The 27777-nt window shown below is 44.4% G+C and overlaps 2 protein-coding genes across 5 annotated transcripts; one reads left to right on the forward strand and one right to left on the reverse strand.

Moving 5' to 3' along the window:
- On the forward strand, nt 1-21479 carry LOC136427683 (uncharacterized). 3 transcript variants are annotated; one of them, XM_066416733.1, is made up of 20 exons: nt 1-9107; nt 9314-9428; nt 10103-10263; nt 10483-10635; nt 12187-12358; nt 13085-13199; nt 13732-13827; nt 14078-14240; nt 14488-14576; nt 14999-15197; nt 15698-15795; nt 16064-16235; nt 16533-16709; nt 16908-17021; nt 17402-17485; nt 17736-17904; nt 18300-18553; nt 18930-19113; nt 19731-19801; nt 20222-21479. In XM_066416733.1, the coding sequence occupies exons 1-20, from the start codon at nt 161-163 to the stop codon at nt 20263-20265; spliced, it is 11577 nt and encodes a 3858-aa protein (XP_066272830.1). In that variant the 5' UTR covers nt 1-160; the 3' UTR covers nt 20266-21479. The 3 variants fall into 3 exon arrangements, with proteins under 3 accessions (XP_066272830.1, XP_066272831.1, XP_066272832.1); XM_066416734.1 differs by having other exon boundaries at nt 18933-19113; XM_066416735.1 differs by having other exon boundaries at nt 16911-17021.
- LOC136427684 (cytochrome P450 2D4-like) lies at nt 21063-27463 on the reverse strand. Of its 2 annotated transcripts, XM_066416737.1 has the most exons (8): nt 27036-27463; nt 26142-26180; nt 26038-26111; nt 25293-25503; nt 24613-24896; nt 23953-24141; nt 23367-23502; nt 21063-22966 (listed from the first exon to the last, which is right to left on the reverse strand). In XM_066416737.1, the coding sequence occupies exons 1-8, from the start codon at nt 27403-27405 to the stop codon at nt 22785-22787; spliced, it is 1485 nt and encodes a 494-aa protein (XP_066272834.1). In that variant the 5' UTR covers nt 27406-27463; the 3' UTR covers nt 21063-22784. The 2 variants fall into 2 exon arrangements, with proteins under 2 accessions (XP_066272834.1, XP_066272833.1); XM_066416736.1 differs by having other exon boundaries at nt 26038-26180; nt 27036-27462.
- Between the last annotated feature and the right edge of the window lie 314 nt (nt 27464-27777).

A 27777-nucleotide genomic window follows, 5' to 3' on the forward strand; every position in this document is an offset into this window, starting at 1 on the left:
CTTCGGGTTAGTTTGCATGCAGTGCGCAAGATGGCGGGAAAGTGTGGATAGCTGGAGTATCTCGTCGTATTCACGTCTTTTTCATCACGCTAAACCAACAAAACGGACAACTTGTTTTGGTAAGCTTATTGCAGGGCCTTGAGGCTCAAAGGAGGACAGTATGGAGTCAAACAAACTCTTTTCACCGGAGATAGGGGCCCGGCTAAGTGCGTATATCACATCGGTGGACACAACTTCCAGGGTCGTCAAACTTTGGGCTCAGGTCGACCAGGAAAACGCCAACAACCTCGAAAATGCGATGGAAAACCTGCAACAGTCTTTAGAGGCCAGTGACAACTCGCTCAATCTCAACAAGTTGCAGGTAGGTGACCTTTGTTGTGCCAAATTTGAGCAGGACGCGCGGTGGTACCGAGCTAGGGTGGTGTCCAAATGCCCAGGGGACCGCTCAGTTACAGTGCTCTTTGTTGACTACGGAAATATCGAAGTTGTTGACATCTCGAAAACGACAGCCTGTCCTGCCGAGGTTGCTAACATCCCTGCACAAGCTTCTGAGTGTTTCTGTACAGGAGTTGAAGCCGCGGCGGACGGCGTTTGGAGCACAGAGGCGGCATCTTTCCTCACTGAACAGGCCGACACCGAGGTGTCCATGAAAGTTGTGAAAGTCGTGCATGACAAAAGCATTCTGGTTGAAGCATTCCAGGGGTCCGAGGGGGATGGGCAGTCACTCTCAGAAGTGCTAATACAGAAGGGATTTGCATGTCGTAACAAAAACGTACAGCAAGGCTTGAAAAACGTGACACTTCCTGTCGGTGCTAAGGAGAGAATCTACATGTCACATATCGTGTCACCTCATCAGTTTTGGATCCAGCTACACAGCCACAGAGATGACATCACTGAGTTAATGGAAGGCATTTTTGCACACAAACACGAAATGGACACACCAGCTTCAGTTCTGCGTGATATCCAGACTGGCTCAATCTGTGCGGCATTGAGCATCGATGATGCTACCCACATGTACTATAGAGGTATCGTGAAGAGCATTGTGGATGACAATACTGCAAATGTATTCTTTGTGGACTATGGGGACTCACAGAATACCTCACTCTCCGACATTAAGCACCTCCAACCAGAGTTCTCAGTCCTGCCTGCACAGGCTATCGAGTGCACTCTGAAGGACGTGCAACCAAACCCAGAGTGGACAAAAGAAGCTAAGGAATACTTCGAACTGGTGACTCTTGACAAAGAACTTGTGGGGGAAGCCATTGGGAAAAGTTCAGATGGAAAGATGTATGTTCAGCTGAAAGAGCAGAGAGGGGGACTGACACTTGACATAAGAGACATGTTAATCAAGGAAGGTTTTGCGAAATCAACCAAAGAAGACAGTGTAGATGGGTTCCAAGAGACGAAGCTGGAATTTGGGAAGGAGTATGAAATGTATGTTACAGATGCACGAGGCCCGGGAGACTTTACATGCCAGCTGCCAGAGTCCTTTGATTTGATTGACACAATTGCAGAGGAATTACAGAACCTGTCACAAACTGCCAAGGAAGTGCGCAGTTGTGAAATCAAGCCCAGTAAAGCCTGCATGGCCAAGTTCAGTGAAGACAATTGTTGGTATAGAGCTAAGGTGTCATCCCTTCTCACCACTGGAGATGTGAAAGTCAGGTTTGTAGATTTCGGGAACACAGAGACAGTTTCTGCAAACGTCCTCAAAGAGCTGAACCCAAGAATGGCTGAGATACCAGCCCAGTCAATAGAGTGTAGCCTTCCAAACATAGGCACGCCCTGCTCAAAGGAAGCTAAGGAAGAGTTTAAAAAGCTGGTTATGGATAAACCCTTGACAGGCAAAGTTGTGGTCATCACAGGAGGGAAACATGTGCTGGAGCTAACTGAGAAGAGTACATGTAGTCCTGTGAGCATTGCTGAACAAATGGCCAAGGCTGGGTTTACCCCTGCACATGCTGAACCCACCAGTTTGATGAACGGAACTGTTTCTGTAGAGAAAGACTGTCCACCTGGCCCAAAGCCGCCTTCATCTGCTACCAGTCCCAGACGCCAAAGTAGCAGGTTGCAGTATAAACTTCCCACCTACTCCCCAGGCAGTCAGTTGGATGGTCATGTCATGTCAGTGGTAAACATCGGAGAATTCTACTGCACCCCAGTGCAAGAGTCTCCTGAGCTGCTTGAACTCATGGACAAACTGCATGAATACTATTCACGCCCCGATACGGAGTCTCTGCGGGATCCCCGCCCAGGAACGGTCTGCTGTGCGCAGTTCACAGAAGATGATGGCTGGTACAGAGCTGTCATTCGTAAAGTTACAGACAAAGGAGTTCTGGTCAGATATGTGGACTATGGAAACTGTGAGACGGTGGAGATGTCACGAGTGAAAGCTCTCAATCCAGACTTTACTGACCTGCCGCCTCAGTGCTTTGAAGCCTGCCTGATCGATGTGGTGCCTACGAAGTCAACCCTTGCTCCAGAGTTTACCAAAAACTTTGTGGACCTTGTAAAAGATGAGCCTGTCAAGATCAAACTCTTCTCAAGAGACCAGGGTGGAAGATATACGGTTGATCTTACAAAGGATAACAAAACAGCAAGCAATGTCATGAAGGCTTTCATGCGAGGTAGAGCTATCCCAGTGTCCCCCCCACCAACGCCAGGAATCCCTTTGACTGATGCGGAATTCATCCAGCCTTTTGTAGAGGAGGGAATGTATCAAGACGTCTTTGTGACCGATGCCACGGACCCAGATGTGTTCTGGTGCCAACTACTGAGTTCCGCTGAAGAACTAAACACCTTGATGGAGGACATGAACAAGCATTACTCCCAACTCAACCAGGAGGAAGAGGCCTTACACACCTGTGGGCTAGAGGTGCCCTGTGTAGCCAAGTATACCCTAGATGAGCAATGGTACCGAGCAGTCATCACCGGTGTATGTAAAAGTGGGGATGTGGAGGTTAGGTTTGTTGACTATGGCAATGCCGAGCTTGTGTCCAGGGTCAATGTGAAAGCCATCAAGTTGAAGTACATGCAGCTACCAGTTCAGGCTATCCAGTGCTCCCTGCTGGGGGTGTTGTGTAAGAACGACATGTGGACAGAGCGACAGATGCAGCAGTTCTCACAGATGGTGTTGGAGAAGGAGTTCGTTGCACAGATCGTCGCCAGGGAAGAGCTGGAGAATCGGTACGAGATCGAGTTGTTTGACCACAGAGGAAAGAATGTCAACAACGAGTATGGCAGAGTCACGCAAACGTTGGTGTCCAGACGGGACCATGTCAAACCTCCGCCAAAACAGCTGCCAGTGATCCCAGCACCTGGGGCAGCCGCTACAGCTGTCTCCAAAGGGTATGTCATGCCACTGCAAGTCGAGGTAGGAGAGGGGAAGGAGGATCGAGAGAGTCTTGCACCAAGTTCTTCCAACCACACAGACGAAGAAAGTTTGACTTTGATATCGAAAGAGGAGACTGAACAACCAGCTGCATCTGACAGTAGTGGAAGCACAGAGTCTGTGTCAAGCACTGTCAGTCAGCAAAGTGTTTATGTGACTGCACCATCTACACTTACAGCTGACAGTCGCTCGTCCAGTTGTGTTTCCCTGGCCAGTAGTGCTTCATCCAGGAAAGGGAGTGTTGACTTCAATCAACTCCAGATCAAGAAAGGCACCACAGAGGAATTAGCCTTAACACACGCTGTCACTCCAAACCAGTTCTTCTGTCAATTGTTGCGGGACTTCCAAGACATCGAGGACATGTCTGAGAAACTACAGCAGTTCTATAGCTCAGATGAATTCAAGGAGTCTTTCATCAGCGATCCTGAAGTTGGTATGCGATGCTGTGCCCTATACTCAGAGGATTCAATGTGGTATAGAGCACTTATCACAGACGTCCTTGACCAACAAGTTGAAGTGAAGTTTGTTGACTTCGGGAACACAGAAATGTTGGATCTAACTGAGATTAGAGTCCTTGATGAAAGATTTGCTGTTGCACCTGCCTATGCAGTTGAGTGCAGTGTAGCGCACGTAAAACCCACCTCAGGAACATGGAGTGCCAAAGCAATTGAAAAGTTCTCTTCACTGACCGAGGAAAAGACACTTGTTGGAATGATCACCAGCGTAAGCACCCGCGGGAAGGCACTGTTGGAACTGCGAGATGCTGAGAAAAGCGTGGAAGAGCCATCTTTGAACCAGGAATTGGTGCTGGCAGGATTTGCCAGGGAGGCGACGCCATCTGTCTCCAGCAGAACCACCACTCCTGCCAGCAGCAAGACAGGGTCACCCACATCTAGTCGACCAGTAACTCCACAAGCAGTGGACCAGACAGCTGCCTTGACTTCAGCAGGACCAGCTAACAATATTGTGTACGAGGAACTGTCCTACAGTGATGGTAGCGTAGTTGACGTGATGGTGTCTCTCTTCGTCAGCCCCAGTGAGTTTTGGTGCCAGCCAGTTCCATCTTACGATGAACTCAGCAAATTGATGGAAGACATGGGAACCTATTACAACAGTGGTGAGAAAGAGTTAATCTCTAACCCAGAAGTTGGTCAAGACTGTGTCGCACGATTCTCAGAAGACAGTGACTGGTACCGTGCCAAGATAACAAAAGTGGTGGGCAATGAGGTGGAAGTGAGATATGTGGACTATGGCAACAGTGAGAAGAGGCTCAAAACTGACCTGCGGTTGTCAAAGCCAGATTATTCAAAACTGGCACAGCAAGCTTTCAAATGCTCACTACAAGAGAAGATTTCACCTTACGATGGAGTGGCATGGAGCAATAAAGCATTGGGTCATCTGCAACGTCTGGTGATTGACAAAGAGCTAAAGTGCGTTATCTCAGGCAAACAGACCAACAAGGAGGATGTCCCCTTGTACTTCACTGACTTGACGTGCAAACAGCACATCAGCATCACCCAGAAGATGATCGAGGCGCAACTAGCAAGGCCTGCAACCAGCAAGTCAGATGTGGCACCAGCCAAGGACATCGTGGCACCTGCCAAGGACATCGTGAAAGAAGCTGCTTCTAATCCGACACTGCCACCGGACCCTGAGGTCAAGGTCGGACTGTCAGGCATAGCTGTTGTCTCCGATGGAGATGACCCACTGAAGTTCTGGTGCCAGAGGACGAGCCAGGGGTCCAAGCTAGATGAGATGATGGATGCCATTGAGGCGCACTGCTCAAGCGAGGATGCAGAAGAGGTAGGCAAGCTGAAGCCTGGCCATGCAGTCATAGCAAAGTACAGTGTTGACCAAGGCTGGTACAGGGCTGAGGTGAAGGAAGCAGTGTCGCCAAGACAGTACATCCTCCAGTTCATTGACTATGGCAACCAGGAGCAAGTCAGTAAGAGCAACATGAGAATCTTGAAACCAGAGTTTTCCCTCCTCCCCAAACAGGCCTTCCCCTGTTACCTATCAAAAGTGGAAGTTGTCACACCTGAGGCCAAGGCCAAGTTTGCAGAGTTAACTGCTGAGGCTCAGTTGAAGCTCATTATAGTTGACAAGAAACAGGACAGGTTTGAAGTTGAGCTGGAAAACTCAGAGTCTGCCCTGCAGGTTAACAAAGAGATCTTGAAGATAACAACCACAGCCTCCCATTGTAATGAACCAGAGAATCTACAACAAAAAGCAGAGAAAGAAAAAGGTCCAAGTATTGCTACCTCCAACCAGAATGAAACGGAATCACAGCTCCCCACACCAACATCTCCTAAGTACCCTCCTGTTGCAGTACAAACAGGCGGTACAGTGCCGGTGTACATCAGTCACTGTGAGACACCTGCAAAGTTCTGGGTCCAGGTAGCAGACCAGGAGCCTCAGTTGAACAAATTGATGGAAGCAGTTGAGACATCAGCACAGAGCGGCACACCACTAGCTTCCACGACTCAACTTGATGTAGGAGACCCATGCTGTGCTCAGTTCTCAGAAGATAATGGTTGGTACAGAGGGAGGATCAAAGATATATCCGAAGAAGGAAAACTAGGAGTACATTTTGTTGACTATGGAAACCAGGAAGTGGTACCGTTAGAGAAAGTGCAGGAGCTACACGCTGATTTGCTGAAGCAGCCACCATTTGCATTCGAATGTGTGTTGGATGGAGCGAAACCAGCAGGTACAGAATGGTCCACTGTAGCCAGTTCATGGTTCAAAGAGGTGACGATAGAGCGGGTTCTACAGGCAGAGTTCCTGGACTCAAAAGAACCTGTCAGAGTCAAGCTGTCAGATGGAAGTGAAGACATTGGAAAAAACATGGTCAAAAGAGGACATGCTGTACAGGATGATACAGAAATCAAGACAGAAACATCTGAAGCAAGTGTGGACCATCCTGCACCAGTGGCCAAAGTATCTTCAAGGTCTCTCCCTAAGCTGAAGGAGGTTGATTTGTCTGAAGGAACCAATGTTGAAGTGTATGTGGCAGTGACTTGGTCACCCTCCGACTTCTGGTGTCAACTGGCAAGTACGACCTCAGAGCTGGATTCCCTGATGGAAAAGATCTGTGATCACTACGCAGCTGTCAACAGTGAAGAAACGCTTCAGGACCCTAAACAGGGTATGCCATGCATAGCCCAGTTCTCAGAGGACAAAGGCTGGTACAGAGCAAAAGTTATCAAAGTAGAGGGGGACGGAGTTGAAGTTATCTTTGTGGATTATGGAAACTCTGAGAAGGTGGAGAAGTCACTAGTAAAAGTGATCAAGCCACAGTTTACCGAGCTCCCTATTCAAGCCTTCCAGTGCAGTCTGGCAAATATAACTCCACCTGACAGTGTTTGGGACAATGACACCACAGCAAAGTTCACACAGTTGTGTACCTCTCAAGAGGATGCTTACGTTATCAGAGTGTTGGGAAAAGATGGCCATGGCCTTCACACTGTGGAACTGGCAACGAGTGCTGAAGCATTGAAGAAAGGTGACACAGTTGGAAAGCAGCTGTTAGCAGACAAACTTGCCAAACCAACCGATTCTCAGGATACAAATGGTGACGCTACAGCAACAACTGCCACAAGTGAGACCAAACCTCAGAGCAGTCTACCAGAGGAGGAGGAAGTACTTTTGTACAAATCAGACAGTGTCAAGGCAGGAGACAGAATAGACGCATACATCTCGTTCATGGACAAGTCCAACCACATCTGGTGTCAGAAGGTCGAGCAGTCAGATGCATTGGGAGAACTGATGGACACTATCGATACACACTGCTCCAACCTTAAGGATGAGGAAGACACATTGAACATGCCTCGGGAACAGATACCATGCCTGGCACAGTACAGCGAGGATGGAGGATGGTACAGAGCAAAAGTTGTTGAAGTAAAAGAAGGATCAGTGACAGTGCAGTTTGTGGACTTTGGAAACACGGAAGAAGTTGCTTCGTCAAAAGTCAAACAGATGAAGGCAGAGTTCATGGAGTTACCAGAGTTAGCGTATGAGTGTGTGCTGAAGGGCATACCTGCCCCATGGGAAATGTCTTCGGTAAAGCGATTCTCTGACCTGACCAATGATAAGGCACTTACAGTTGATGTGCAGGACGTCATCAAACAGGACAAGAAGCAAGTACTAGAAGTCATTCTCCTTGATGGGGATCTGTCAGTCAATGAAGCATTGACACAAGAAACGCAGAAGCCACTGGAAACATCGGCCTACAAACAGGCAGAGATTTCGGAGGGAGATAGCCACTCAGCCTACATCAGTTCAGTGGTGGGTCCAACAAAGTTCTACATACAAATGGAAGGGGCAGAGGAGGTGCTCGAGGGACTGATGGAGAAAATTCAGCACTGTGAACACCTGTCTACTCCATCCTTGGACAGCTTGCAAGCTGGTACACCTGTACTGGCCATGTACACTGCAGACGACCAGTGGTACAGAGCACAGGTTCTCAGTGTTGAAGGAAGTGTGATCAAAGTGTTGTACGTCGACTTTGGAAACTCTGAATCTGTTAGGTTGGAAAGGTTAAAGTCTGTTTCACCAGAGTTCCTTGCGACCCCATCACAAGCTCTTGAGTGTACACTAGGGAAGGAAGCAGGTGATCTACCAGAGGATATCACCACTGTCATGCAGGGTTTGACAGATGTCTTGACCATCAAATTCTTGCCTCAAGATGGACAGAAATGGGCGGTTGAAGTGTTCCAAGGCGAGACGTCTGTGAAAGACATGGTGTTGAAAATAGGGAAAGAAGAAGTAGAAGAGATCGCAGTGAAGACTTCCACACCATCCAAGGATGAAACCGGTGATAGTCTTCAGAGCGTGGATCCAGAAGTCTCGGCGATCGAAAGTCTGCCTCAGGCAACAAACTTTGTGTACGCAGCTAATGACATCGATGAGGGAGAACTTCAGGAAGGGTACATTTCCCACACCACCAACCCCAGCCTGTTCTTTGTACAGCTTGCAATGTCTGCCGGAAAACTGGACACTCTGATGAAAGAGATAAACGAGGAATACGGCAGCCTTGGTACATGTGACCGAGAGATCGCGGACATCAAACCTGGGATGCCATGTATGGTTCCATTCTCCGAGGAGGGAGAGGAAGTGTGGTACAGAGGCAGGGTGCAGTTCACCAACCATTCCGTCAGCGTCTACTACATCGACTATGGGAGCGAAGCTGTCGTCCCAGCGGAGTGTGTGAAGAGTATCCCACCCAAGTTCATGACCTTGCCTGGTCAGGCCATAGCATGCACTCTGTCAGATGTGTTGCCCGTGGACGGCTCCTGGCCGGAGGGAGCGATTGAGAAGTTCTTGGAGCTCACAGAGGAAAGACAACTGATGGTGGAGTTTAACAAGAGGCATGGGAGTGGATGGAATGTACGACTCCTGGATGGGGAGGAATCAATTGGAGTGAAGCTCACCACAGAAGGGACCACCAAGGAGAGTCAAACTGTCGAGACAACGCCAGCCGTGAAACAGAATGAGACCCCAGACTCTGGCTTAGACGAGAGTCAGGAGGATGTGAAAGCTCCACCTGAAAGCCAAAACACGGTGATACCAGCCCTGCAGATTGAGCCGGGGACAGAGGAGACTGTGTACTACCTGTGTGGGGAGACGCCAGACAACTTCTCCTGCCAACTGGTCAGCGCAGAGACGCAGCAGAACAAGCTAGCTGAGGACATTGCTAACCTCTGTGCGGTAGCAGGTAGGTGCTTTAACCTTCTCCCTGCTGCCTAACTAACCAATAGGGAATTGACTGCCAAATGGCTACTTTAGTGTGCTAAAGGTTAATATTAACACTTGTTTTACTCATTTCTTGATTATATGACAAGGTTTGAAAACAGGGTTTTACAGTTGTGCCTGTTCTGTGAATATGAAACTGATAATGTTTTATCTTTTGCTGTGATGCAGTGGAGCCGTTATCAACCCCCCTGGAAGGCCAGACCTGCCTGGCACAGTTCTCAGTGGATGATCAGTGGTACAGGGCAGTCATCACAGCTGTTACACAGCAAGGCTGCAATGTCAGGTACATAACGTTTCTCCTTTTACTTAAGGTAGCAGAACACAGTTTTTATCCGCGACCCCCAGGGTCTATGACGCGGGTACAGAGAGTAGTGCGGCCCAAACTCTTGAAGACTGGGTAGAAAGATGCATGTGAGAGGCATCCATGTGTAAACTGTGCTGTATGATGTAGATATATGTCGGCTTTTAGACTGTAGGATTTGGATAGTGGGCCTTTTCCGCTTTGTGTATAAATGCGCCATCTTGTGCAACCGCCTCACGGGGTCAGTCGGCTGCAGTTCAGTGACCTCTCGCAGAGTGGGCATGAGGAGCCGATACGTCAACAGGATTTTTTGGTTTTATAGTTATTTGTAGATTGTAGCCTAAACTCAAACATATTCGTTTTTCGTATTTCTCAAGTGCACCGCACTATAATTTTTACCGCGACGAAGCTAGTCAAATTGTGGCCCTTAACTATAGAAATCCCCATAGGCTGAAAACTGTGTCCTGCTACCTTAACTGTCACCTTTCTTGTACTTCCAACATGGATATGACTTGTATGCAGATTGCATGGTATGATATTTTGATAGAACTTTGATCCCTTCCATAACAAATTCTCATGATTTAAACATTAACTACTTTTTGATAAATGTAACAATTCGTTTTTTCTAGATAAATGTAACAATTTGTTTTTTCTAGATTTGTGGACTATGGGAACACAGAAGTTGTCCCCAGTGCCAAGCTGCGTCCCCTTCCTGTGGAACTGTCCCAGCTACCTGGGCAGGCTGTACCATGTAGGCTTACTGCACTTGTGCCCATGGCTGACAAGTGGAGTGACCAGGCTATCCAAGCCTTCCAAGGTATGTGCCTCTGTCAGCAGGGAAACAGAAAGAATCACATAACCTTCTGTGTTATACGTTCTGTTGGTACGATTGACTTTGTTGTGTTGTTTTACATGAGAACTAACAGATTCACGTTTAAAGATTACATGTATAGCTGTAACATGTGATGCATGCAGTTTTAAGCCTTGTAGTGTTAACTCTTGGTAATCAACGGAAATATGTATTATCTTTTTTCAGACGCCTGCATAGAGAAAGAACTCAAGGCCAAGTTTGACAGCAAATGTGATGACAAATTTGACGTGGTTCTTTATGACCCGAGTGAAACCGATGGCAGCTCCATTAACCAGAAGATGGTCACCTTGGGGCATGCAAAAGCTCAGACAAAACCTGGTAAGGAGGAACCAAATTCTGTCCAGTTGGACCCAGTTTCAAACCAGTTGCAACCTGTTCCCACCCAGTTTGAACCAGTTTCTGTTCCCACCCAGTTTGAACCAGTTTCTGTTCCCACCCAGTTTGAACCCGTTGCTGTTCCTACCCAGTTTGAACCAGTTTCTGTTCCCATCCAGTTTGAACCAGTTTCTGTTCCCACCCAGTTTGAACCAGTTTCCGTTCCCATCCAGTTTGAACCATTTTCTGTTCCCACCCAGTTTGAATCAGTTTCTGATCAGTCTGAAGACATTTCTAGTAAGTTAGAATCAGAGTCTCAACAGACAGAGCTAAATGTTGGTGAGGTAGCACTAAATTCTGATGAATTAGAATCAGCAATGCCTCAGATTCAGTCAGTAAATGGAGAAAAGGAGGTAGTCTCAGAGCTAGACAAATCAGTTTCTGAGAGAGAGGCTCCAGATTCTAACAAGCCAGAAGTGGTCGCAGACAAGGCTGCATCAGTGTCTTGCCAGGCAGAGCCAGATTCTGACCACGCAGATGTAGTGTCTGACAAGCTGGAACCAGTCACTAACCAGACAGAAACCATATCTGACCAGGCAGAGCTATGCACCGTCCTTGCAGATTCTGTTCTTGATCAGCCAGATGTATCCGAGAAGTCAGAGCCAGTTTTTGAATCAGTATCTAATCAGACAGATTCAGTTTGTGATCAGACAAAATCAGCATTAGAACAGTCAGAGTCAGTTAGTGATCAGGAAGAACCATTGCCTGAAAATGCAAAGCTGGTTATTGACCAAGTGGAATCAGTATCTGATCAGCCTGAACCAGACCAGAAGGAATCAGTACCTGACCAGTCAGAGCTTATCACTGACCAGAAAGAGCCAAAAGGTGAGGCTGACAAGACGGAACCAATGTCTGACCTGCCAGATCAAGTTACTGACCAGGCAGTGTCGATGCTTGGCCAGCAAGAACTGGTTGTTGATCAGGCACAACCAGTTGCTGATCAAATGGAACCAGTATCTGACCAGCCAGAACTGGTTACAGATGAGGCTGGCTCAGATTCAGGACAGTCAGAACCAGTTACTAACCAGATGGAACCAGTATCTGGCCAGCCAGAACTGGTTACGGATGAGGCAGGCTCCATGTTAGGACACTCAGAACCAGTTACTGACCAGATGGAACAACTGTCTGGCCAGCCAGAACTAGGTACGGACGAGGCAAGGTCAGGACAGTCAGAACCAGTTACTGACCAGTTGGTTGGTGATGAAGTGTCAGAAGGGCCTTGTCAGGCCACAGCGGAAGAGAAGAGTGAAGGTGAGGTTTAGATGTTCAGACATGCTTTCCAGTATCGGTAGTTGAAATGTAGTTGACAGCATGTCATCATCACTGCATTCTTTTGGTGATAGACTGATTTATGCTTGTTTTGCATGGTTAGATCCAATACATTGCACTTAATTGCCAGCAAACTCTACCCAGTGTTAAATGGAAAGACATGTTACTGGACTTTGCTTTTGTAACCTATAGCTAGTGTGACTCTACTCTATTTGTTTGTAACAGACTTGGAGGATGAGACACCAACTCAGTACAAGAAGCCACATCTGTCCATGGGTGAGGAGGTGGATTTCTACTTCCTGAGTGCAGAAGATCCAGACAACATGGTGCTGCAGCCGGTCCAATCTGAACAGGACCTAAACAACCTGGCTCAGAAGATCAGCAACATTTACGACAGGTAGGATTGCAAGGGCCATGATGTGGGGGAAAACTGATTTGCAAGGGTCTTGGGTCCCGGCGCCATCTTCTCCCTCCCACCGGCCCTGAAAAGATGTCTCGTGTGTGGCCTGAACCACACTGTAAGCCCGCAGAACAGGCGGGTCGACGCATAGAAACTCGCGAGGAGAATAACTAAGGGGAAGGAACACCAACTAACAGTTGGTTCCTGGCCGTTTTTATGGAGTAGGACACACAGAGGTGTGTACACTAGCTTAAAAAATTTAGACTGAGGATTGTGCCGACACAAGGGATTAGGGGACCTTCTTTCTTTTGGGAGCTACCAAGCTAAGGACACATGGGGGTGGTCAGGCTTGCATACACCTACAGTCATTAGTCTGACTGACAACCGAGAGGATGCAGAAGACAACTGATTTGCCTCCACACAGGGACACAGCATCCTTTGCTGCTGTAATAGATCGAGAGGGGGATGTGGTGGATTTCCTAAGACTTGCACATCTGATGAAGCTGAGAAAAAAAGAAAAAAAAATCTTGTAACAAGATCCTTACAGTTTCTGCTGTGGTGTGGGATGTCACACACGGATTACCAAGATGAGGTTAAAACAGTGTATATCTGTTTAGAACATAGCTTTTAAGCCAGAAAGCCATTGCTGATGTGAGACAGGTCAAAGTAGATACTGCCACTAGAAATCTTGATACACATTTTTTTATTTCATCTTCTGTACAGGCTAGCTGTATCGGATCTGCAGTTAAAGGATGTGCTGCCAGGGTCAGTCTGCTGCGCAAAGTTCACAGATGGCCTGTGGTACAGGGCAGAAGTGGTGTCTGCTGAGAGTAACCAGGTAATCTGCTCTATTCTGTGCCTGCAGAAATGTATAAAGTGTATCACTCAGAAAACCACCAACTACATGTACAAACAAAGACCTGTGCAGACATTCTTTGTAGAACTTTGTCACCATCTCTGTTGTTAGCATTACCTAGCCTGAACATAAAATACCGTTACTCTTGTTTCTTTCACTGTAACTTTATGTCCACTGTTTTCACGGTCACCTGTTGTAATTATTTATGATTCCTTTACACATCCGTTCTATAAATCACTTGGCACCACCGTGAAGTTAAAGTTCAGTGAAAATGTCCATTTTCCTTACACCGTGAAATTTTGCTACCATGAAGATAAAATGAATTACAGTATGCATTGATTGTAAGTTTTCTACATCTTTCCTTCATGTCATTGAGGACAGGCTATATACAGACATCGTTTTTTTAACCTAGCTGGCACCGGTGGCATGTAAAAATCATGTGAAGTTATTGGCAGTTACAATCCATGTTTATCTTATTAAATTGAATACAAAAGTGTGTCCTCCTCCCCTTTAGGTGACTGTGTTCTTCGTAGACTATGGGAACACAGAAACTGTGGACAGCTGTGATGTCTGTAAACTGCATTCTGAGCTAGCTGACCTTCCCACACAGGTATGAGTCTATCCTTCATGCTACTGTTTCTGTTATTTAGAAAAGAGGTCTTTGCTGTAAAATCTTTCTGAAACAAAAATTATGATAGAACTGAGAACCCGTAAGTTGTCATTACCCATGGCAGGTTAGTAGTCTTGACCTCCTGTACTGTTAAATTTCTGTAACATTCCAAATCTTTGCCCTTCCAGTTGATGATATGCTAGCGTGACACAACTAAGAGTAAAGACACATGTTTATTTTCATATCACAGGCAGTGCACTGTGGAATAAGTGGAATTGAAGCAACATCGGAAACATGGTCGAGCCAGGTGAAGGAAGCTCTGGAAGAACTGTGCTCTGGAGGCGTGGTCAGGGGCGTGGTCGCTGACAGAGAAGATGATGGGAAAATTCTTCTGGGCACTTGCACAGTGGAAGGTAAGTATTCATTGTCGTTGACGATAGTTTCGATGATGAAAGACAAACAAATCTACAAATGCCCCTTAAATCAGGCAGGAAAGTGCTAATGAAGTAGAGGACACTAGAAAGACTTCATTTTTTGTAATTTATTGTGAACGCCATTGAATAACATTACACACTCAAGCAACATGGAACACAAAAAGGTGTGAGCATATATGCCTTCCCAATTTTAACCAACTGTATTGGATTTTCACCTCTGGTGCAGGTGTGGACATAGTGCAGCAGCTGATGGATCGCAGGTTGGCTACAAAGGAAGGGGAGCCAGAAGGGAGTGAGGTGTCTTCCGAACCACAGGTACAGTGTACATACAGATTTGCAGGCATGAGTAATGGTATATCAGGAAGGGTATATACAATGCACCACACCACTTGATTTGGGACAATGCAATTTTTGTGTTTGAATGTCACTTCTTCTCGTGCACAAGAGCTATCCACCACTCAGATTTCTTTACCATACCATCTTCAGATCAAAAGATACAAAAATTGGTTCTGCTGCAGTACCATAACAAGCTGCAAAATTCAATCATTCTGAGGTCTCATCAAGACCCACATACCAAATATCAAGACAATCCAACTAGGCCTTCGAGTTACCGTGTAGACACAGACATACATGCAAACAAGCATGCTCAAGAACACAACCTTTGTGGTGAAGATATTAATACATTTCCTTAAAACAACAGTATTTGACACCACAACATTATTTGACATTTGTTTCAGGATACTGGTAGTGAAGCTGTCTCCACAACATCAGAAGACGATGTGGAGTCTTGCACACCATCTGAGACAGAAGGTAGCATCAGATTGGCAGCACGACAAGTGAAAGCTGGTGACCAGCTGAATGTAGTGGTGACGAACGTGGTGTCACCTGACCAGTTCTGGTGCCAAGATGTTGAGGCTGACCTCCCAAGGATGAATGGTACTAAAAAAATTATTTATTCTTTAGTTTCAATAGGTCACTGTCACAGGGCTGTATACAGGATCCTTTTTTAGACAATTAGATTATTCAATGGTTACGTTTTTGAAGGAATGACACAAGTATCACTGTAAAACTGTAATTTGATATTCAAACTTCAGGAGTGCTTTCATATTTCGCTAAATTCAGTAAGCCTCTCTATGCTAAATTCTGAAGCTTCTCAATGCACTTCACAAAGCTCAACCACCTAGCAGCTGAACTTTTGCGACAAAGCTAATGATTTTTAGAAGCTTGGACAGGATTATAATACCTCATGTCACCAGACCCATAGCTCATGGACAGGATGTATAGGACATTGGTATTGTAGGATATGATAGCTTTTTTTTTCCAAAAATTGTATACAAGACAGGTCATCATCATCATCAGTCAGCTGCAAAGCAGTTGATCACACGTTTCCCCAAGACAGGTATATGTAGTTAATTCTCCTGTTGCCCATCTTCCAGCCTACTGCCAGTCGTGCCCTGAAACCGTGCAGTCTCCGAAGGTGAACGACCTCTGCTGTGCACTGTACAGTGAGGACCAGACCTGGTACCGAGCAAAGGTGGGATTCTTATTGAATACCACATGCATTTTATCTCAGATGAGATAGTCTTGTGAAGTGATGAACAGGTAAAAAGTTAAGTTGTAAATTGCAACAAGACTTAGTGTGAAAACATATAAAGAGTTGGCAATGTTAAGGGTGAAAGCATTACTGTTGCTCTCACCTTTCTGTGGATGGCAAAAAACTTACCAAAGTAGAAAAGGAATGCTACTTTAAGTAGGCATTTGTGGCAACAATTATTTTACATTTTGTTTCATTCTGCATGTAGATTCTGGATGTTGTGAGCTCCAAGATGCTGACCGTACAGTTTATGGACTTCGGTAGTCTTGAGACAGTGAGCCCAGTGAACACTCGCCCCTTGGATGCTGAGATGGCTGCCTTGCCTCCTTGTGCCCTGGAATGTAGCATGTCTGAAATACAATGCAGGACTACAGATACTGGCAAGCTACAGTTTCTCTTTTTGTGTAGTAACTATTTCTGTAGTTTCTTTGTTTCAGGTTTTAGTTTTTTTATCAGCTCTAGGGGTTAAAACTTGCACTAGAATTTCTCTCTGTAAGGCCTCCTTCCTTCAAGGGGCTGACCTAGGGCTGCTAGAAGCGTGATTTACCCAGGCTACTTGTATCCATATTTTGGTGAAAGATCAGTTTCAACACTTTTCACATACCATTTGCCCATTTTTGATAATCACAAATTCAAGTCCTTTGAATGATCTTGTGTATGTATGGTTAACTGTGTAGGTGGCTGGTCAGATGAAGCAGTGTTGTTTTTCGAAGACCTGGTACAAGACAAGACTTTCCGTCTCCTGGTGGATGAGGTGACATCGGAGGGGACCGCCAAGGTGGAGCTTTACAGCGAGTGTGAGGAGAAGACAGTTTCTCAGCTCATGGTGGTGTCAGGACATGCCAGGAGGAAGGGTGAGCTGAAGTTTATTTATTTGTTTCCCTTTTCTTGCACGGGGTACTGAATAGCTTATGTACAGTTGTATGTATTACAGGGGGCTTCTCCAACTGTCCTGCCTCGGAAAGTAGGAGTAAAACAGAAAATTAAACATGCATTGCTTTACTGTCATTTATTGTACAAATGATGTATGGTACATTTTGTACATCTTACAGCAGGCAGTGCCCAGAGTGGCAGCATGGACAGTCTGAGCGGTTATACAGGCACCAGCACTGCTGAGTCGGTCAGCCCTGCTCCGGACAGTGATGCAGGAGAGCAGATGGAGAAAGGTGAAGGTCACATGCTAAACGTCTTGTGTGATTCATTTCTAATGATAGAATTCACTGTGGGGTATGACAGCTTTCCTATCGCTCGACTGGTAGCAGTCTTACAGTTAAGCTCCTGCTTCCAATTAGTTGCTAACTTGGAGACCCAATTCTCGGCAGGACATCTTTGTTGGCCCTGCACCGGTCTTTCGGAACGGATGTAAAATGGGAGTCCTGTGTTTGGAGAGCACCTCAAGCACTTTAAAAGGGAATGGCTGGCAATCCGTCTCTGTAAAAATATACTCTGCTGCTGAAACAGCAAGGAAAGTTGCTGCCCTATGTGCCACAAGGCACTACAATGAACAAACAATTACTTATGACGTTGCATTTTTCTTATTGCCAAGACACAGAAGAGACTGTCCAGCCAGTTGAAGAGGTGACAGCTGCTGCAGAACAGGTTGAACAGACAGGAGAGGAAGCAACCCCAGGTAGTGATGTGTAGACTTATAACTGTTCCTGAACCCAGCAACACTAAGTACTGATCTTGATATGATATATACATTTTACATTACTTTAGATGTTAATGCAAATGCAGAAAACAGTGAATGATGATAATGATGATGATGATGAGATATTGATATAGTGAGACATGTTTTGAATTAGATGCAAGAAGACAAAATAGTTCAGCAGATTTCCAAGATGCTTTATTGACATTCACATAACGTTTGTCGTATCCAGATGCGAGTGAAGCTGATGTTGAGCTGCAGAGCACAGCTGTAGCAGTGCAGAAACCAGCTGCTGGGGCAGGTGACACCAAGCTTCAAGACCCAGCGGCAGCAGATGCAGTCGATGAGGGGTCTGGACATTCCTCACAGGCAGAAGATGTCAAAACTGTTGATGTCCCAGGGTAAGTACTTTGTAACAAGACATTCATGTGTATATTCAAAGCACATCTGTATTGTAGTTAGATATGTAGGACAGAGGGGCATTGTATTGTTGATTTAATGCCACACATTGTACCATGTACAATTGTTGAGCAATAAAAATCATTCATTCTGTAAGAGTGGATATTGGAAAGACACTGTTAGCATGTCTTACAGAAGCAGTTAAAACTGCTACTATATTCTGAGCTGCTGCCTTTCTGTAAAGTCTAAATTTATGCTAGGTAGTTATGTAGGGGACGGGAGACCAGGCGCATCCCCCGTCTTGTATTAGCCAACATAAGGGGCGGTATAACCCCGACGGTTCGTAAGTACATCGACTGATAGGGTTAATATGTTTATTGCTCTATCCCTTATACAGCTCTGAGATGGGATCTGCTGACAGCATTGTGCAGACTCTGACAGTACCCGGTCCATCAGGCACCACCCCCTCCTGTCTGACCCCCACCAACAGGCCTTCAGTCTCCAGCTTCTACACCCCAGTGGGAGAAGTGTCCCTGTCTTTCGCCACCGACAGAGCGCTGTCCCCATCTTCAGTTCTAGAGGTCACGGGTTCGGAGTGGACGACCTTCGAGGAGACTGTTGGGTCCAGTCCTGAGAGTGGATCACAACAGGGTGAGTAAAAAAACTTTTGAACTGTTTCCTTTTGCTTCTTCTTCTTTCTTTTAAGGGAACTGCCTTCAGCATCTTGAAGAGTCTGTTGCCTGTATGGAGTCACTTTTTCAGTTTGTGGCCTTTTTGTAGAGTTGATAGCTGGTTGCATGTCAGACTGGGAGCATGGTCTTTTATTGTTGTTAATTTTTTTATTCAACAAAGCGAAACAAAGATATAAAGTAAAACCATCCAGCAGAAATAGGAACATAATATAAATAATCATTTGTACATGATATGGGTAAGGATCAGTGTATCAAAACGTAAGTATTGATCCATCAAAAAGTTCTTAAATAATCATGTTTAGTGATAATGCATACTAAATCATTTTGTCCAACAGGAGACAGCAGTGTGAGCCCTGCTGACGATGCCACAGGTGACCCTGCTAGGGATGTATCTGCCCCTGCTGCTGATGGTAACATTGCAGATGAAGAGCAGCTCATCGTGCCCTGTGACACATTGCCTACCGTTTCTGACATCAAGGCTGCTCTGCCTGCTACTTCTGTAGAAATTGGCACTCCGAGGTGAGCTCATCTTTAGTATTCAACTTTCCTATCTGTAACTCACCTTTGTGTTGATTAGAGCAGGAGTCAGTAGTAGAAGGGTTAAGGTCTCATGCCTGAATTAGCCCGTGTGTAGAGTCCCAAAGAATCCGGCCTATAAAAATAACAGGGCATAGAAAGCGTGTGTTTAGATGGATCATAAATTGCCTTTTATCGGCCCCACCTGATATAAAAAGAATTTGAGATGAAAGCTTGTTTATCACTGTCAGGATTTGGTTGGAAAGTTTCGTCATCTGAGTGATGGGTTGGACGTGTACGCAATTTGCCATGAGTGCTGCGGTCAGCCGCTGGCGGTACAACGGGGTCCCATGCGGATAGTGGGTACTTTCAGTTTAAAATGCAATAAATATCGTTGTCACGGTTAGATTTGGGTGAATCTTTTTTTTTATTGCATGACAAACATGTGTATTTCCAACAGAAAGCAAAACATGTCCAGAACACTTGTTCGTTTTCTAGATTTGCAGTCATAAAGTTGTGTATTTTAAAGTTGATTCCAATGGAATGGTCTAATACAAGTATGAGACAGTTCCATGATCCGTGTTCTTATTATGCTTCTTTGTTCTGGCTTTTTACTTCAGCGAAATGAATGGCACCACAGAACCATCTGAAGGCAAAGAGATGGGGATGGGCAAGCAAGAAGTTCATACTAGTGAGTGATTGTTTTTGGTACATTTTCTCCAACTGCATGAACAAATGACAGAACATACAAAGCATGGTATATCAAACAATAGATTCCATAGTTTTGACAAGGAGTAAGTTTACGACAAAATCAGTACATTTTGATAGGAAAAGAACTATTCTATGACTCTAGTGTCTGTTTTCCAATATTGTTTTGCTATTTACCATGTATATTTGCTCATTTTGCAGCTTCTTTGTCTGATTTACAGTATGGTCAGGGTTTTTTTAATGGACGAAAACTGATACGTCTACGGATTTCATCCTTATAATCAATTCTGTTTGACTTTGCAGAAAATCAAAAAAAGGATTGTAATGCATTGTGTTTCATGGGAATGATGTCACCATACTGCAGAACACCTGACAAAACTTTATTTGTATGTTTCTATTGCAGATGGTGATGTGGAAACAATAGGAGAGCAGGTGTATCAAGTTTAAGGCCAGCTTGGAACCAGCATACCTGGGTACTGCATAAGGGACCAATGAAGTTTTGTTAACATTTCGTTTAGAAGAAAACTGGCCAAAGAAGTATAACCAAGCAATATACAGAGCCTTGTATTTTCTTGTAGACATGAGAAGAGTAGTGTATTTTACGGCGCTGATGTGCCTTTCCATTGTGATGATTCAGTATTACCTTTTGGCCAGTAGTTCACTTTCATAGGAAATATATTTTCGTACTGCAATTTCTGATGTAAGCTAGAGATGTTGAATACTGTTACTTTTGTTTTCTTTACTTACTATTGATAGACAAGTACTTTTGTTATGTAGGTTGAGATGGTGCTATATACTTCTCTTTAGCTGCCAGAAGTTTTGTATCAGGTAGAGGTCCATTTTTCACTAAAAAGCAAAAACGTAAAGTACTGTATCATTTTTGGTTGAGAAACAGTTTCTGAAAGCCTGACAACATTGTGTCATAGTTGAAAACGTTTTAGGGTAGCCATTAGGCCACACCAATTAAATTTCTTGGTTAACGGATTTTCATTTTCCAGAAAAAAAAATTTTAGAAACCAAGAAATTAAATTGGTGTGGCCTTATAGGATTGTTGCCATTTTTGCCACCATTTATGTAGATCATTGTTTAGCAAACAAATGATATGCAGAGACTTTCTATTTTTGAAACTGCTGTTTTATAACTTCCAAACGTACCTTGATAGTACATCGCAGTGCCAATCAAAACACATTACACTACTCCATAACACATGTTTGTAGACAAAAACTTAGTAATTCTTTAAGTATAGTAACCTACGAACGATACATTTGTTGTCTGCCCACAGATAAGTCAAGTGCTTATTATTTGCATCAAAAACATTAGTAGGTAAGGAGGAGTGTACCTGTGTTAATGAGAATATGAAGTATTATCCACCAGTATTCTCAAAGCTTTCTGTTTATATTTGTAGGCGGTAGTTTCAGCACAAAAAATTAAAAGGAAACTGTGAATTACAAAATTTCACTAAATCGTAGCTTGCATACAATTGTAGATTTTTGATGTAACTTAGTGTACTTTGTCAGTGCTATACATAAACGGCGGCTGACACAAGCAAAAGATGACATTCTTTTTTTTCAAGTTGCATAGAGGATTAACAAAGTTTTTGAAACAGTTACAACTTACATGTTAAGAGTTTACATTCATTGAATAAAAGAACAAAATACAAAGCTGTGTACAGTTTATCATTACATTGTCTTTGCCAATGATAAGGCAGTATCTGTCTTGATCATATAAACGGCGGCTGACACAAGCAAAAGATGACATTCTTTTTTCAAGTTGCATAGAGGATTAACAAAGTTTTTGAAACAGTTACAACTTACATGTTAACAGTTTACATTCATTGAATAAAAGAACAAAATACAAAGCTGTGCACAGTTTATCATTACATTTGTCTTTGCCAATGATAACAAGGCAGTATCTGTCTTGATTTCAGAATGTCTCATGTACAAATGTCTAGAATATACGAGTTAATAGGTTAATGTGTTTTTTCTGTGAGAAATACTGTGCACAGGAATATCAGATAGGTAATGTCAATGTGTGCTTGCAGCTACTCCCTTTATAACCATTGACAATGTCTTTATCTTCCACCCTGAAAAAAACCCAGTGCAGAGACCTGATACCGCCATGGAATGTTTAGTGGCTTTATTGAGTTTCATCTTGTCTTATTGATTATTAGGATAATTTATTCTGATGGTCTGAGTTTGATGGTCTTCTCAACCAATATTACATATATTGTATACATAATAGTCCTTTCCTTTGGCAGAATTCCATGTTTACATTTCAGCATAAATTGTGCACATTTACATTATCTATTCATATACATACCGAATATGGAAATCTGTCGTTCCTTTGTTCAGTTTCGCCCTTGAAAGATTTTGACCAAAAGAACCCCACAGTTTTAGAGCAAGCTGCTACGTGGCCCAAACCTACACCACTTCTTCTTCTTTGTAGATGAAAATCTATACATTTTGTATGCCACTGAAAAATCAAGACCATGATATGTCCAGGGCAAACGATACAAAAAGGAAGTTCTGTATCCAGTGAGAACATCATACAAATTAGATCAAACAAATGGATATATTCTCTCCAGAGGCAAACGTTTCGGATAACATCCAATACATTCATCAGTGACTTAGCAATCACTAGTGAAAGATGGTGGATGCTATTTGAAACAACTTACTCTTCAGAGAGGCTATAACAACCGACACTGATGCAATGCGATGTCGAAGTCATAAATTTACTTCCGAAGTTGCAGCGCCCTCGGTTGCATTTGTTTGATATATTTTGTATTATGTGACTCAGGCTCAGTTTACACTGTTGTGTGTAAACCCAGTCTAAGCTAAGATCAGCTGTTTAGCCAATAAGAGAATGGCTACACATGACTATGGCACGTTCACCATTATGGATTTTGTTAGACAAATTTTGGACTTCACGTGTTCAATGGGTGGGACTATAGAATTAGTCTAACAGTATCAACGCGGGATGGCACAAAGCTTGTGAGACTCAGGTGGACGGAGAGTCCCCTGATATTCCCCCTCGGTGGAATAAGACGCGACACCCTCCGGTAACTTGAAGGTGATGTTCTGCAGGAGGGCGGTGAAGATCAGAAACAGCTCCATCTTGGCGAGCTTGTCCCCCGGACATCCCCGCCGTCCTGGGAAAAATGTCCACTCTGTGAGACTTAATCTACATCAGGACCCATTGACCTTCATAGAACCGGGACGGGGGGCGCTATCCACTAAAAACTAGCTTTGATCTGATGGTCACGTCACACTTCCGGAAGATCACAAAGCTTAACTCAGGAGCAAGCGAGTCCTAAGTTATCCAGAAGATACCAGTAACCAAAGGATTGGTCGAAGAATGCTGAGTCCAAACCTTTTTTTGGATTTTTTTTCATAATTTTTTTGATACCAAACACAGCACAGATGAACTTTCAAACTAAACCCACTCTGTGATGTGAGGTTATAATAAGTTACTTTGGAAAGCTACAAGATCGAGATGCGATGACATCTATAGATTAATCTATGGCACACTGGCACTCGACCTACATGTACCTCCTGAAAATGGCATGAAGGCATCGGGCTTGCTGATGACGCGGCCTTCTTTGTCTAGGAACCTGTTGGGGTCAAACCGATCCGGATCAGGCCAGTATGCAGGGTCCATGTGGATGGAGTACAAGTTCATCAAGACCTGCCAAACATGGAGAATACACACTGTCAGAACCATACGATGAAAAATAAACTTTGCACACAAAATCCATGCGCAAATTATGTGCAGATGTGCGCTTTGTAAAACTATACACTGAATCATAAAGCCGTCTAATAATGTACATGTACAGAATGATAGTCTGTAGCTTGTATTTCTTTGCTGAAAATCGTTAACACGAAAATACTACTTATTGCTGCATGTGTCATCACAAAATGAAGGGAAATCAAATCTTCATTTTTTACAACATACTAGAATGTTTGCATGCTTACAACTTAGCAGGCATAATTATAATGGACCATAATGAACTATCGTTGCACGAAGGCTACTTTAACATCACATGAATATAGGAACGGAATAATGTGGACAATATTGGTAGACACAACACAATGGCTCAGGTTGAAAGATCTGCAGTAAAACAACTTAACGACGTACCGACGTTCCAGCGGGAATGTGGAGCCCACCCACCGCAACCGACTGAGTGGTGGCGTGGGGAAGACCAAAAGGCGCTGCCGTGCGGATCCGCGGTGCTTCCATCAGGCAGGCCTCCGTGTAGGGCAGCTGGGAGCGATGCGACAGGGCAGGCAGGGCGCCTCCAACAACCGCATCTATCTCCTCTTGCACCTGTGTAGTTGAAATATCCACAAAACAACTCTCAGAAGTATCCGTGAATAGTTTAATCGGGATGGTAACTCACTGGATAACAAAGTTTTTCTTATTGATACAATCAAGTGTTTTATTCAAGACCGACGTTTCGGTGACCGTCTGTCACCTTCCTCAGGGCAATTCTGACTGGTTCTAGATCTGTTACGCACTACATCTAAGACTGCATTGTAAACGCCGCATGAACATGTATCTATCGTTGTATGAACTACCTATATGTACATGTTTAAATACTTTAGCAATCCTGTCAGCAAAGTAATAGTTGTCTGCAGTTGTTGTGGCCAGGTCTGAAAACTCACTCCGTCGAGCTCGCTAGAACCGTTCTCTGACTGTGCCTCTTCACTTCTTCCCATCATTGAACTTCAAGCTTTGGTTCACTATTCTGGACCATTTTAAACAATTTCAAAAACAACAACGAAAGAACCTGCTTACCCTCTCTTGGATGTCTGTGTTCATGGCCATGTACAGGAGGCCCCAACGCAGAGCGGTGGTAGTGGTGTCGATCCCAGCAAGGAAGAAGTCTTGAGCGATGTACATGACGTTTTCCACGGTGAAGTTGTGCACCTTTCCTTGAGTCTCGACTTCCGTCAAGCCCAAATCGATGAAGTCACGTGGATTCTCGTGATCTAAGTTCTGCTGGTGGCGAACTATCTCATCCAGAATAAACTTCTGGATCTTCCTGGCGTGGTACGTTGCACTGCTTACGGACCCATTTACTGGAAAAACAGAGAGAGAGTTACCCTTACTATGTTGGACCAGGTGTGTTTTTGGAAAAGCGAAATGTGGTGTATGTTCCACCAGTTCCCTGTGCTGAATATGTTAGTTGCTAGTTTAGCTACCTGACGAATGATAAATGAATATATGGATGGATACATAGTCAGATAGATAGATGGCTGGATTGATAGGTAGATTTGGACAGATAGATAGATACACACCGATCATGAGATGGATAGATAGATAGATAGACGGATGGATGGATGGATCATGGACACATACTTACTAGTAAATACATACATACAGTATGATACATACATAAATAGATATATAGATAGCTAGATAGTCATGCTAGCATATAGATAGATGATAGATTGGTAAAGAGAGGTAATACGTACATCCAGGAACAAATCGCAGGAATGGAAAGACAGTGACGAGCTGTGCAGCTGAGAAATTTGACATGACAGTCTTGACTGATCCCAAGAGTCCTTTAAAACCCTCATCATTGTGGTCAAAGCGATTTCCGAAGATCATGGAGCAGATGATGTTGCCTATTGTCACCTGTAGGTCTCTTTCAATGTCAAACGACTTTCCTCCATATCCCATCACCTGACAAAGAAAGTGAAGTAAAAGGGCCAGTCATTGGAAGAGACGTAAAATGGGGGTTCCGTGTTCGAGGAGGCACATCGAGCACATTACAACAGCCTCATTACTCAGATGGGTACCTACTGGCTGTAATAATACAACCTGCATGGTGAATACAATTGGAAGACCATTGTGACAGGTTGACGCCGAGTTGGCATGTTAGCAGCTACGTGCAGCACCTACATCCAAGGCTGAATGACGCAAAACAGCCAAAGGTTGCAATTGACGTATGTTGGTTAGCAGCTCAAATCCATCACAATGAAGTTACAATTACCCAACGGCAAATCTAAATTGAGCCGAATACAAAACATGAAAATCATAGATTCGCCGTCTCTAGCGCGCAAGGGGGTATTCCGACCGTTAATTGTTATGGTTACTGAATCCGAAACCTTTATGGGTTTTTTTTTCGCAGTGAAAGAAATATCTATTTTTACCAGTGGCTTGGAAAGAAATGCGAATTTCAGTGTTTCTACCTGCCTACAGGTCTGAGGATCTTACCTTGTCACAAAGGCAGCCTGCTTCTTCTCGGATGCTTTCTTCAACACTCCCTGTTCCCATTTTCATCCCCAAGGTCTTCAAGGCTGAAGAGGCGAATCTTTTTTTCTGTTTCATCTCATCTCCCCATCGTCCCCCGCCGATGGCTTGAGAAGCCATCGTGTATGAAACAAAACAAGTTGACAGAGTCAGAAAATGACTAGAAAGGTAATACTGTATTCTAAATCCTGAAACTGTCGTGGTGGTTTTATATTCGCGGTTTTTGCAGTGTCCTCCCCATCGCGAATTCGTGAAACTGCGAACATACATACATGCGTTTTCAATATATGACTACTGAGTACTACTGGACTACAGAATTGTTTCAACCGCGAATTCAAAACACTGCGAAAACCCGCATTTTTCGATCGCGAAATAAAATCACCACATTCAACGTTACAGATATTCATCTTACAAGCAAATGCATTTTCTGAAGAAAAATATGAAACCGTTTGACAGCTATAAACATTTCTGCGAAATGGTGGAAATCGTGACCTGCTTGTACGACGGAAGTTACGTGTCCGAAACGTGGACTCAAATCCGTGATGACTACAAATGTATATATCATTTGTTGGATTTATTTGCCTCAATGGAAATTTACCATTCCGAATTGTAATGAAAGTTTACAGAGCGATCGTGTCAATGTAAAGAAGGAAACTTCTGGCGTCACAAACGATACAGGAATATTGACAGTGCTACGCTCTGGATTAGATCAAGTTCCCACCCAATAAACCTTTGTCCTTGAAAGTTTTTGCATTACTAGCGTACCCGACAAGTATAGAGCTTCCATGCCCCAGTATTTTACAATCGCCTTGGCTGGCTGGATACTATTTTGCCCCCGTTGAGATCTGCTTGGAGACTAGCCCAAATAAAAGTGTGTGAAAGGCCAGGTGTATGCAAGGAGGTGTATGGAAAGAAAACAGGGTATAGAAGCTCTACTCCTAGGCCACATTACGTTACATTACCTTTCCCGAAACCAGTGCAAGCATCAAATATGTAACTTGGTGGCCTGGATGCGAAGAGCTCGGACCTGTATACGACCGCGTCCTTGACGGCAGGGTAGCCGTTCATAACCACCACATCTGTCATTCCCATCCTGACGGTGAAGACGTCCCCGTACTGCCGCCTCCACTCCGTCAGCTTGCGGTGAGGCGCTCGGCCCAAGGCGAGAAGGTGCCCAAGGACAGGCCACCATCCTGGCGGGTACGGAGGCAGGTTCCCGGGACGTCTAAGATACAGGCTCGCCAGAAGGAAGACAAGACAGAACACGAGGAACGTCTGAAAATTCAGACGATATAGCTGAAAGATCTCCAGAGCAAATGTGCCTGCCGCCATTTTCCTGCAAGAACTCGTTTTTCATGTGACCAATGAGGTCTATTGTCACACACGTACAATGTATAAAAGTGCATTGACCCTGACCTACATTGATATAGCCTCAGGTAACCTAGCCTCCTTTGCAGACTTCCTAGGACGGCGGCGTATCTGTAGAATAGTTAAGTACTCGTTGTATTCATTGTCTTGTTATCTCCTTGAAAAAAAGTCTTTTTCATGGACATACTGTTTTGCGTGCGTTTGCGTGTTTGTGTGCTTGTGTGTATGTTTGTGTCACCGGATGTTTAAAGTCAGCATAACTGTAGAACGTGTAGATGGATTGTAATGATATTTGGTATGTTGGTAGGTGTTGGGAGGAGAAAGGTAAAGGTCGAT

Source organism: Branchiostoma lanceolatum, chromosome 2 (assembly GCF_035083965.1).
Source record: "Branchiostoma lanceolatum isolate klBraLanc5 chromosome 2, klBraLanc5.hap2, whole genome shotgun sequence".
NCBI lineage: Eukaryota > Metazoa > Chordata > Leptocardii > Amphioxiformes > Branchiostomatidae > Branchiostoma > Branchiostoma lanceolatum.